Source organism: Lonchura striata, chromosome 36, assembly GCF_046129695.1.
Source record: "Lonchura striata isolate bLonStr1 chromosome 36, bLonStr1.mat, whole genome shotgun sequence".
Lineage (NCBI taxonomy): Eukaryota > Metazoa > Chordata > Aves > Passeriformes > Estrildidae > Lonchura > Lonchura striata.
Genome location: NC_134638.1, coordinates 1,503,080 through 1,514,365, shown reverse-complemented (window position 1 = coordinate 1,514,365; position 11,286 = coordinate 1,503,080). Strand labels below are relative to the sequence as shown.

Below are 11,286 nucleotides of genomic sequence, written 5' to 3'. Positions count from 1 at the left end.
GACCCCGGGGGGATCGCGGTGCCTCCGAAGCGGCTCCGTGAGCACCGAATCCCCCCCCCCCCGCGCCCTCCTTCGTGCCGCTGCTCGGAGCGCGCCTCGCTTGACGGCGGGTTGTACGACAGCCCCAGGCGCGTGCGGCGCGCTTTACGGCAGCGCGGCGGGCACCGCGGCCCGGAGATTTTGGGGGGATTTTGGGGGGATTTTGGGGGGTCCCGGCGGGTCCCGGGGGGGGCCGCGGCTCGGTGCCCCCCCCGAGGATGCCGCTGGCCGTGCAGTGGCCGTTCCCCGCGGAGCCGTCGCGGCGCTGGGCCCTGGCGAGCCGCGTGGTCACGGGCCTGGTGGGCACCTACAGCTGCGTGTGGACCCGTGAGTGACCCCCCCAAAAAAAACTGGGGTTCTGAGGGGAAAATCCCCCCCAAATCACGGGTGTGAGGGGAGAACCCCCCAAATTCTGGGGTTCTGAGGGGAAAATCTCCCCCAAATCACGGGTGTGAGGGGAGAACCCCCCAAATTCTGGGGTTCTGAGGGGAAAATCCCCCCCAAATCCCGGCTCTGAGGGAAAATCCATCCCAAAATCCCGGTTATGAGAGAGAGACCCCCCCAGAAATTTGGGGTTCTGAGGGGGAAATCCCCCCAAAATCCCGGTTATGAGGGAGAGACCCCCCCAGAAATTTGGGGTTCTGAGGGGGAAATCCCCCCAAATCCCGGTTCTGAGGGGAGACCCCCCCCCAGATCCTGACTCTGAGGGAAAATTCCCCCCAAATCCCGGTTATGAGAGAGAGACCCCCCCAGAAATTTGGGGTTCTGAGGGGAAAATCCCTCCCAATTCCGGCTCTGAGGGAAAATCCATCCCCAAATCCCAAATCTGAGGGGAGAGACCCCCCAAATTCTGGGGTTCTGAGGGGGACCCCCACCAAATCGCACCTGGACCCCCCCGTCACCCCCAATTTGGGGGGGGGTCTTGTCTCATCCCTTTCATTTCAGATCCCCCCTCCTCCAATAGTTTTGGGACCCCCCAAAATCCTTTCAGATCCTCGGGACCCCCCCCCCCTCCAAAATATATTTGAGACCCCTCCCCAAACAGCTCTAGGGACCCCCAGCTCCTTTGGGACCCCCCAAAACTCTTCAGACCCCCCCCAAAGACCCCTGGGGAGCCCTAAAACCCTTCAGACACCCCAAAATTTCTTCTCCAACCCCTTTAGGACCCCCTGAGGACTCTCCCAATCCCCCCCAGACCCCTCGAGGACCCCCAAAAACCACCCAGGACCCCTAAAATTCTTCAGGACCCCCCCCCAAATTCCTCTTGCAACCCCTTTAGAATCCCGAGATTGCCCCAGCCCATCTGGGACCCCCTGGGGACTCCCCCAGCCCCCTCTAAGACCTCCCCAAACCCCCCCAGAACTCTTCAGACCCCCCCAAAATTCCTCCTTCAACCCTTTAGGACCCTCTGGGGACCCCCCCAAAACTCTTCAGTCCGCCCCCAAATTCTTCCTTCAACCCTTTAAGACCCTCTGGGAATCCCCCAAAACTTTTCAAACTCCCTCTTTACACCCTTGGGACCCCCTGAGGACCCTCCTAAACCCCCCCAAGCCATTTAAACCCCCTGGAGGAGCCCCCCAAAACCCCCCGGGACCCCTCCCCAGGGTACCTGAACCGGCTGCGGGTGCACAACGCCGAGGTGCTGCACGAGCTGGTGGAGAGGAGGGGGCCCGGGACCCCCCTGCTGACCCTGTCCAACCACGCCTCCTGCATGGACGACCCCCACCTCTGGGGTACCCGGGGGGGTCCTCGAGGGGGGTTTGGGGGGATCCTAGGGTGGTCTGGAGGGGGTTTGGGGGGTCCTAGAGGGATCTCAGTGGGATTTGGGGGGTCTGGAGGGGTTTCTGAAGGGGCTGGGGGGGCACTGGGGGGTCTGGAGGGGGTTTGGGGGGTCTCAGGGGGGTTTGGGGGGATCCTAGGGCGGTCTGGAGGGGGTTTGGGGGGTCCTAGAGGGATCTCAGTGGGATTTGGGGGGTCTCGAGGGGTTCCTAGAGGGGCTGGGGGATCTGCAGGGTTTTGGGGGGGGTCCCTGGGGTTTCTGGAGGGGATTTGGGGGGTCTCAGGGAGGTTTGGGGGGATCCTAGGGCGGTCTGGAGGGGGTTTGGGGGGGTCCTAAGGGATCTCAGTGGGATTTGGGGGGGTCTCAGGGGGGTTTGGGGGGATCCTAGGGTGGTCTGGAGGGGGTTTGGGGGGGGTCTGAAGGGTTTTGGGGGGTCCTAGAGGGATCTCAGTGGGATTTGGGGGGTCTCGAGGGGTTCCTAGAGGGGCTGGGGGAGCACTGGGGGATCTGCAGGGTTTTCGGGGGGGTCCCTGGGGTTTCTGGAGGGGGTTTGGGGGGTCTCAGGGAGGTTTGGGGGGATCCTAGGGCAGTCTGGAGGGGGTTTGGGGGGGTCCTAAGGGATCTCAGTGGGATTTGGGGGGTCTCAGGGAGGTTTGGGGGGATCCTAGGGTGGTCTCGAGGGGGTTTGGGGGGGGTCTGAAGGGTTTTGGGGGGTCCTAGAGGGATCTCAGTAGGATTTGGGGGGTCTCAGGGGGGTTTGGGGGGATCCTAGGGCGGTCTGGAGGGGGTTTGGGGGGATCTGAAGGGTTTTGGGGGGTCCTAGAGGGATCTCAGTGGGATTTGGGGGGTCTCGAGGAGTTCCTAGAGGGGCTGGGGGGGCACTGGGGGGTTTTGGGGGGTCCCTGGGGTTTCTGGAGGGGGTTTGGGGGGTCTCAGGGAGGTTTGGGGGGTCCTGGGTGGGGGCGTTGGGGGGATCTGGAGGGTTTTGGGGGGTTTAGGGGGTCCCCAGTGGGGTTGAAGGAGAAATTTTGGGGGGGGGTCCTGGGTGGTCTTTGGGTATTCTTGAGCTGTCTGGGGAATTTGGGGGGGTCCAAGGGTTTTGGGGGCATCCCTGGGGGGTTTTTGGGGGTCCCTGTGACCCCTGTGACCCCCCCAGGGTCCCTGAAGCTGCGACACGTCTGGAACCTGCCCAGGATGCGCTGGTAGGGGGTGGGGGGGTTTGGGGGGTCCTGGGGGGGGTTTGGGGGGTCCTGGGGGGGTTTGGGGGGTTCTGGGAGGGATTTGGGGGGTCCTGGGGGGGGTTTGGGGGGTCCTGGGGGGGGTTTGGGGGGTCCTGGGAGGGATTTGGGGGGTCCTGGGGGGGGTTTGGGGGGTCCTGGGGGGGTTTGGGGGTCCTGGGGGGGTTTGGGGGGTCCTGGGAGGGATTTGGGGGGTCCTGGGGGGGATTTGGGGGGTCCTGGGAGGGATTTGGGGGGTCCCTGGAGAGTCTGGGGAGGTTTAGGGGGTCCCAGGGAATTCTGGGGGGTCTCTGGAGGTGTTTTTGGGGTACCCCCAGGAAATCTGGGGGGTTTTTCTGGGGGTCTCTGGGCTCTTTTTTGGTGTCTCGGGGCTGTTTTTAGGGTATCCCGAGGTTATTTTTGGGCTGGTTTTGGGGTGTCCCTGGTGGCATTTTTGGGGTATTTTTGGGGTGTCCCTGGTGGTATTTTTGGGGTGTCCCGGGGGTGTTTTTTGGGTGTCCCTGGGTGTTTTTATGAGGTGGTTTTGGGCTGGTTTTGGGGTGTCCCTGGGGTATTTTTTGGGGTATTTTTAGGGTGTCCCTGGCGGTATTTTTGGGGTGTCCTGGGGATGTTTTTGGGGTATTTTTGGGGTGTCCTGGGGGTATTTATGAGATGGTTCTAGGCTGGTTTTGGGGTGTCCCTGGGGTATTTTTTGGGGTATTTTTTGGGGTGTCTCTAGGTGTACTTTTGGGATATTTTTGGGGTGATTTGGGGGTCCCAGCGCCCCCTCCCCACATTTCCTCGCCCCCCAGGACCCCCACGGCCGCTGACATTTGCTTCACGCGGGAGCTGCACGCACTCTTCTTCAGCCTGGGGCGCTGCGTGCCCGTCTGCCGCGGTAACTGGGAGCACTGGGAGGGACTGGGATGGGACTGGGAGGGACTGGGATCAAACTGGGATGGACTGGGATCAAACTGGAATGGGCTGGAATAGGACTGGGATGGACTGGGATCAAACTGGAATGGGCTGGGATAGGACTGGGATGGGACTGGGATCAAACTGGGATGGGACTGGGATCAAACTGGGATGGACTGGGAGGGACTGGGATCAAACTGGGATGGACTGGGATGGGACTGGGATCAAACTGGGATGGACTGGGATGGGACTGGGATGGACTGGGATGGGACTGGGAGGGACTGGGATCAAACTGGGATGGACTGGGATGGGACTGGGAGGGACTGGGATCAAACTGGGATGGACTGGGATCAAACTGGAATGGGCTGGAATAGGACTGGGATGGGACTGGGATGGACTGGGATCAAACTGGGATGGACTGGGATGGGACTGGGAGGGACTGGGATCAAACTGGGATGGACTGGGATCAAACTGGAATGGGCTGGGATGGGACTGGGGGTGCTGCATGCCTGTCTGCCACAGTAACTGGGAGCACTGGGAGGGACTGGGATCAGACTTGGATGGACTGGGACCAAACTGGGCAGGACTGGGATCAAACTGGGATGGACTGGGATGGGACTGGGGGGGACTGGGATCAAACTGGGATAGGCTGGGATGGGACTGGGGGTGCTGCATGCCCGTCTGCCGCGGTAACTGGGAGCACTGGGGGGGACTGGGATGGACTGGGATGGGATTGGGATCAAACTGGGATGGACTGGGACTGGAATGAAGGAGAACGGGAAGGATTGGGATGAAACTGGGGACACTGGGACAGCGACTGGGAGGGAGTGGGATGGGACTGGGAGGGACTGGGACCAAACTGGGATGGACTGGGAGGGGACTGAGGGCGCTGCCCGTGTGCTGCGGTAACTGGGAATATTGGGGGGGACTGGGAAGAGACTGGAAAAGGACTGGGAGGGACTGGGACCAAACTGGGATGGGATTGGGAGCACTTGGAGCACTGGGAATGGACTGGGTGGGGACTGGGACAAATTGGGAGAGAACTGGGACAGGAATGGAAGAGACTGGGAGGGACTGGGATGAAACTGGGAACACTGGGACAGGGACTGGGAGGGACTGGGGAGAACTGGGAGGGGAATGGGGGGACTGGGACAAACTGGGAGTGGACTGGGAGGGGACTGGGACAAATTGGGAGGAACTGGGACTGGAATGGAGGAGAATGGGAGGGATTGGGATGAAACTGGGAACACTGGGACAGGGACTGGGAGCACTGGGAGGGACTGGGGGGAACTGGGAGCACTGGGAGGGACTGGGCTGTTTATAATCTGTACTGGGTGGGGGTAGGGGGGGAAACTGGGGGGCACTGGGTCACTCCCAGTCCATACTGGGAGGCTCCCAGTTCCAAACTGGTGCCGCAGGGGACGGCGTTTACCAGCGGGGGATGGATTTTATCCTGGAAAAGCTCAACCAGGGAGACTGGGTGCACGTGTTCCCCGAGGGTACTGGGAGCACTGGGAGGGACTGGGAGGGACTGGGAGGGATTGGGGAGCACTGGGAAGGATCTTGGGGGGAGTTTGGGGGTCCCTGTCTGGGTTCTTTGGGGTCCTGGGGGGGATTTTGGGGGTCCCAGTTGGGATTTTTGGGGTCCTTGGGGGATTTTGGGGGGTTTTAGGGGATTTTGGGGGTTCCTCGTGGGGGAATTTGGGGGTCCCTGGGGAGACTTTGGGGGTCCCAGGGGGGATTTTGGGGGTTTTTAGGGGATCTGGGGTCCCTGGGGGGGATTTTGGGGTCCCTGGGGGGGATTTTGGGGGTCCCTGCGGGGGATTTTGGGGGTCCTTGGGGGGATTTTGGGGGTCCTTGGGATTCTAGGGTCCCTGGGGGGGAATTTGAGGGACCCTGGCGGGGGTTTTGGGGTCCTTGGGGGGGATTTTGGGGGTTCTTGGGTGTCCCTTGGAGGAATTTGGGGTCTCTGGGGGTATTTTGGGGTCCCTGGGGGGATTTTGGGGGTCCCAACCCCCCCCAGCCCCATTTCCCCCACAGGTAAAGTGAACCTGGGCCAGGAGGTCGCTCGCTTCAAGTGGGGTGAGACCCCCCAAAAAAACCCCCAAAACCCCCCCGGGATCCCCCAAAAATCCCAAACCAACCCCAGACCCCCCCAAAAAACCCACCGGGACCCCAAAAATCCCCTCCAAAAAATCCAAAATGCCCCAAACCCACCCCAAACTCTCTAAAGAAATCTCCCGGGATCCCAAAAATCCCCCCAAAACCCCAAATCCTGCCCCAGACTTCCCAAAAAAAATCCAAAATCCCCCCCAGAGCTCCCCAAAAACCTCTTAGAACCCAAAAAATCCACCCAAAAAGCCCAAATCCCACCCCAGACCTCCCAAAAAAAACCCTGGAACCCCAAAAATCCCCCCAGACTCCCCCAAACTCTCCCCAAAATTCCCCAATCCCACCGAAAAACCTCCTAAAACCCCCCAAAATCTCCCTAAAAATCTCCTAAACCCCTCTCAGATCCCCCAAAACCTCCCAAACCCCTTTGAGACCCCCAAAACTTCCCCCAAATTCCTCCTGGGATTCCCAAGCCCCCCCAAAAATCCCCTGAACCCCTCCCAGACCCCTCAGAGCCCCCAAAATGTCCCCAAAATCCCTCCTGGGGTTCTGAAGACCCCCCAAGAACCCCCCCAATTTGCTTTAAAGCCCCCCCAAACCCCCCCCAGGGTTCTGCAGCCCCCCCAAAAATGTCCCTAAACCCCTCCCAGACCCCCTCAAACCCCTTTGAGACCCCCCAAATCCCTCCTGGGGTTCCAAATCCTCCCCAAAAATCCCCCAAACCCCTCCGAGACCCCCAAAACGTCTCCCAAATCCCCCCCAAATTCCCCCCAAGGGGATCTAAAGACTCCCCCAGACCCCCCTAAACCCCTCCAATCACCCCAAAACCCCCCCTGGGCCACCCTAAACCCCCTCCCCAAATTCCTCCTGGGGTTCTAAAGCCCCCCCAGGGTTCCAAAATCCCCCCAAAATCCCCCCAAAATCCCCCCCAGGCATCGGGCGCCTCCTGGCCGAGTGTCGCCGGGACCCCGTGATCCTCCCGCTGTGGCACGGGGGTGAGGGGGGTTTTGGGGGGCTCCTGGGGGGTCTTGGGGGGTCTTGGGGGACACTGGGGGGTTTTTGGGGAGGGGTCTTGGGGGTTTTGGGGGACACAGGGGAAGATTTTGGGGGTGCCAGGGGGGTCTTGGGGGGCTGGGGGACACTGGGGGGGTTTTTGGGGAGGGGTCTTGGGGGTTTGTGGGGGCACAGAAAAGGTCCTGAGGGTCACAGGGGAAGATTTTGGGGGGTCTTGGGGGGCTGGGGGACACTGGGGGGGTTTTGGGGAGGGGTCTGGGGGGTTTTGGAGGACACAGGGCAAGATTTTGGGGGTGCCAGGGGGGTCTTGGGGGGCTGGGGGGTACTGGGCAGGTTTTTGGGGAGGGGTTTTGGGGGACACAGGAAAGGTCCTGAGGGTCACAGGGGAAGATTTTGGGGGGTCCTGGGGGGCTGGGGGACACTGGGGGGGTTTTTGGGGAGGGGTCTGGGGGGTTTTGGGGGACACAGGGGAAGATTTTGGGGGGTCTTGGGGGGCTGGGGGACACTGGGGGATTTTGGGGGGCTGGGGGACACTGGGGGGATTTTGGGGAGGGGTCTTGGGGGGCTGGGGGACACTGGGGGGATTTTGGGGAGGGGTCTGGGGGGGTTTGGGGGACAGTGGGGGGATTTTGGGGGGTCTTGGGGGTCTGGGGAACACTGGGGAGGGGTCTTGGGGGTTTTGTGGGACACAGGGGAAGATTTTGGGGGGTCTTGGGGGGCTGGGGGACACTGGGGGGATTTTGGGGGGTCCTGGGGGGTCTGGGGAACACTGGGGAGGGGTCTTGGGGATTTTGGGGGGCACAGGGGGAAGATTTTGGGGAGTCCCATGGGGGTCTGGGGGGCACCGAGGGGTTTTGGGGGGTCCTGGGGGAATTTGGGGGGGATCTGGGAAGGTTTTTGGGGGGTCTCGGGGGATTTTTTTGGGGGGGATGGTCCTGGTGGGTTTTAGGCTGTCCCAGCTGATTTTGGGGGTTCACCAAACAGGTTTTGGGGTGACCGGGGGGGAATTTTATGGCCATGAGGGGGTTCCCCGATATTGGGGGGGGGTCCCCGATATTGGGGGGGGTCCCACAGTTGTACCCCCCCCTCATTTTGTGCCCCCTCCCCCCCAGGGATGAGCGATGTCCTGCCCAACCAGCGGCCCTACGTGCCCCGGGTGGGGCAGGTGAGGGGGCTGGGGGGATTTTGGGGATTTTTGGGGTTTTGGGGATTTTTGGGGTCTTTAGGGGATTTTTGGGGTCTCTGGGGGGGATTTTGGGGGTCTTCAGGGGCATTTTGGGGGATTTTTTGGTGGGTCTTTCGGGGGTTTTGGGGGCTGTGATTGGGGTTTCTAGGAGGATTTTTGGGGTCTGGGGGGTTTTGGGATTTTTTTGGGGATCCCTGGGATTTCTATGGGATATTTTTGGGATCTCTGTGGGATTTTTAGGATTTCTATGGGGTTATTTATTGGGATCTCTGGGATTTTTTAGGATTTTTTTGGGAGATCTCTGTGGGATTTTTTTTTGGGATCTCTGGGATTTTGGGGATCTCTGTGGCATTTTTTGGGGACCTCTCTGGGATTCTGGGGCTCTCTGTGGGATTTTTATGGGATTCTTTTTGGGGGTCTCTGTGAGACTTTTGGGATCTCTGGGATTATTTTTTGGGATCTAAGTGGGATTTCTATGGGATTCTTTTTGGGGGCCCCTGTGGGACTTTTGGGATCTCTGGAATTTTTTTTGGGCTCTCTTTGGGATTTCTATGGGATTCTTTTTGGGGGTCTCTGTGAGACTTTTGGGATTTCTCTGGGATTCTTTTTGGGGATCTCTGTGGGATTTCTATGGGATTCTTTTTGGGGATTTCTCTGGGATTTTTGGGGATCTGTGTGGGGATTTTTTGGGACATTTCTATGGGTTTTTGGGGTCCCTGCTCCCCCTGACCCCGTTCCCCCCCCCAGCACATCACGGTGGTCGTGGGGCGCCCGTTCAGCGCCCGGCCCCTCCTGGAGCGGCTGCGCAGCGAGGGGACCCCCACGGTGGGTGAGACCCCCACATTTGGGTGTGGGACCCCCACGGTGGGTGAGACCCCCACATTTGGGTGTGGGACCCCCAAGTGGGTGAGACCCCCACATTAGGGTGTGGGACCCCCACGGTGGGTGAGACCCCCACATTAGGGTGTGGGACCCCCACGGTGGGTGAGACCCCCACATTTGGGTGTGGGACCCCCAAATGGGTGTGGGACCCCCATGGTGGGTGAGACCCCCACATTTGGGTGTGGGACCCCCACATTTGGGTGTGGGACCCCCAAGTGGGTGTGGGGAGGGACCCCCATGGTGGGTGAGACCCCCACATTTGGGTGTGGGACCCCCAAATGGGTGTGGGACCCCCATGGTGGGTGAGACCCCCACATTTGGGTGTGGGACCCCCAAGTGGGTGAGACCCCCACGGTGGGGGAGACCCCCACATTTGGGTGTGGGACCCCCAAGTGGGTGTGGGGCCCCCACGGTGGGGGAGACCCCCACATTTGGGTGTGGGACCCCCAAGTGGGTGTGGGACCCCCACGGTGGGTGAGACCCCCACATTTGGGTGTGGGACCCCCAAGTGGGTGTGGGGAGGGACCCCCACGGTGGGTGAGACCCCCACATTTGGGTGTGGGACCCCCAAGTGGGTGAGACCCCCACATTTGGGTGTGGGACCCCCAAGTGGGTGTGGGACCCCCACGGTGGGTGAGACCCCCACATTTGGGTGTGGGACCCCCACATTTGGGGGGTTCTGACCCCGAGATTTGGGGTTTGCCCCATGGATTTGGGCGTGGTTGACCCATAGATTTGGGGGGGGGGTTCTGAGCATGAAATCCCAGCCCCACAGATCCCAGCCCCATAGATTCCCACAGATCCCTAGATCCCAACCCCATAAATCCCTGGATCCCAGCCCCACAGATCCCAAAATCCTGGCCCCATAAATCCCTGGATCCCAGCCCCACAGATCCCAAAATCCCGGCCCCATAAATCCCTGGATCCCAGCCCCACAGATCCCTCGATTCCAGCCCCACAGATCCCAAAATCCCAGCCCCATAAACGCCTGGATCCCAGCCCCATAAATCCCTGGATTCCAGCCCCACAGATCCCAAAATCCCGGCCCCATAAATCCCTGGATCCCAGCCCCACAGATCCCTAGATTCCAGCCCCACAGATCTCTGGATCTCAGCCCCATAAGTCCCTGGATCCCAGCCCCACAGACCCCAAAATCCCAGCCCCATAAACGCCAGGATCCCAGCCCCACAGATCCCTCGATTCCAGCCCCACAGATCCCAAAATCCCAGCCCCATAAATCCCTGGATCCCAGCCCCACAGATCTCTGGATCCCAGCCCCACAGACACCAAAATCCCAGTTCCATAAATCCCTGGATCCCAGCCCCACAGATCCCAACCCCATAAATCCTTAGATCCCAGTCCCACAGATCCCTGGATCCCAGCCCCACAGATCCCTGGATCCCAGCCCCACAGATCTCTGGATCTCAGCCCCACAGATCCCTAGATGTCAGCCCCATAAATCCCTCAATCCCAGCCCCACAGATCCCCAGATCCCATCCCCATAAATCCCTGGATCCCAGCCCCACAGAAGATCCCAACCCCATAAATCCCTAGATCCCAGCCCCACAGACCCCTAGATCTCAGCCCCACAGATCTCTGGATCCCAGCCCCACAGATCCCAGCCCCACAGATCCCCGCCCTGCCCCACAGCTCGGTGGCTCTGCCCCACAGGTGGAGCTCCGCAAGGCCCTGACCGATTTTGTCCAGAGGGAATTCGAGGCGCTGCGGGGCCACGCCCGGACCCTGCACCCCACCCCACAGCGGGGTCCCCCTGCCCCACAGCCGGGGGGTTCTGCCCCATAGCTGATGGTTCTGACCCACAACTGGGGGGTTCTGCCCCATAACTTGGGGTTCTGCCCCATAACTTGGGGTTCTACCTCGCAACTTGGGGTTCTGCCCCACAACTGGGTGGTTCTGCCCCATAACTGACGGTTCTGCCCCATAACTTGGGGTTCTGCCCCATAACTTGGGGTTCTGCCTCACAACTTGGGGTTCTGCCCCATAACCTGGGGTTCTGCCCCATAACTTGGGGTTCTGCCTCACAACTTGGGGTTCTGCCCCATAACTTGGGGTTCTGCCCCATAGCAAAGCCCTCCTGCCCCATAAGGGGGGTTTTTACACCATAACTGGGGGTCTTGCCC

The 11,286-nt window shown here is 60.7% G+C and overlaps 1 protein-coding gene across 2 annotated transcripts; it reads left to right on the top strand.

Moving 5' to 3' along the window:
• Window positions 1-219: 219 nt before the first annotated feature.
• TAFAZZIN (tafazzin, phospholipid-lysophospholipid transacylase) lies at window positions 220-10,979 on the top strand. 2 transcript variants are annotated; one of them, XM_077789749.1, is made up of 10 exons: window positions 220-366; window positions 1,644-1,772; window positions 2,976-3,021; window positions 3,849-3,934; window positions 5,370-5,450; window positions 5,992-6,033; window positions 6,996-7,058; window positions 8,190-8,242; window positions 9,011-9,088; window positions 10,817-10,979. In XM_077789749.1, the coding sequence occupies exons 1-10, from the start codon at window positions 258-260 to the stop codon at window positions 10,946-10,948; spliced, it is 819 nt and encodes a 272-aa protein (XP_077645875.1). In that variant the 5' UTR covers window positions 220-257; the 3' UTR covers window positions 10,949-10,979. The 2 variants fall into 2 exon arrangements, with proteins under 2 accessions (XP_077645875.1, XP_077645876.1); XM_077789750.1 differs by having other exon boundaries at window positions 3,849-3,959; window positions 5,308-5,450.
• The last annotated feature ends 307 nt before the right edge of the window (window positions 10,980-11,286 follow it).

What these genes read in the sequence shown, in the direction of transcription:
- TAFAZZIN (XM_077789750.1), top strand. Translation starts at nt 258, where the DNA reads ATGCCGCTGGCCGTGCAGTGGCCGTTCCCCGCGGAGCCGTCGCGGCGC. An exon ending in CTACAGCTGCGTGTGGACCC is followed by an intron (nt 367 to 1,643) that starts GTGAGTGACCCC and finishes ACCCCTCCCCAG; the next exon opens with GGTACCTGAACCGGCTGCGG. An exon ending in GGTGCACGTGTTCCCCGAGG is followed by an intron (nt 5,451 to 5,991) that starts GTACTGGGAGCA and finishes TTTCCCCCACAG; the next exon opens with GTAAAGTGAACCTGGGCCAG.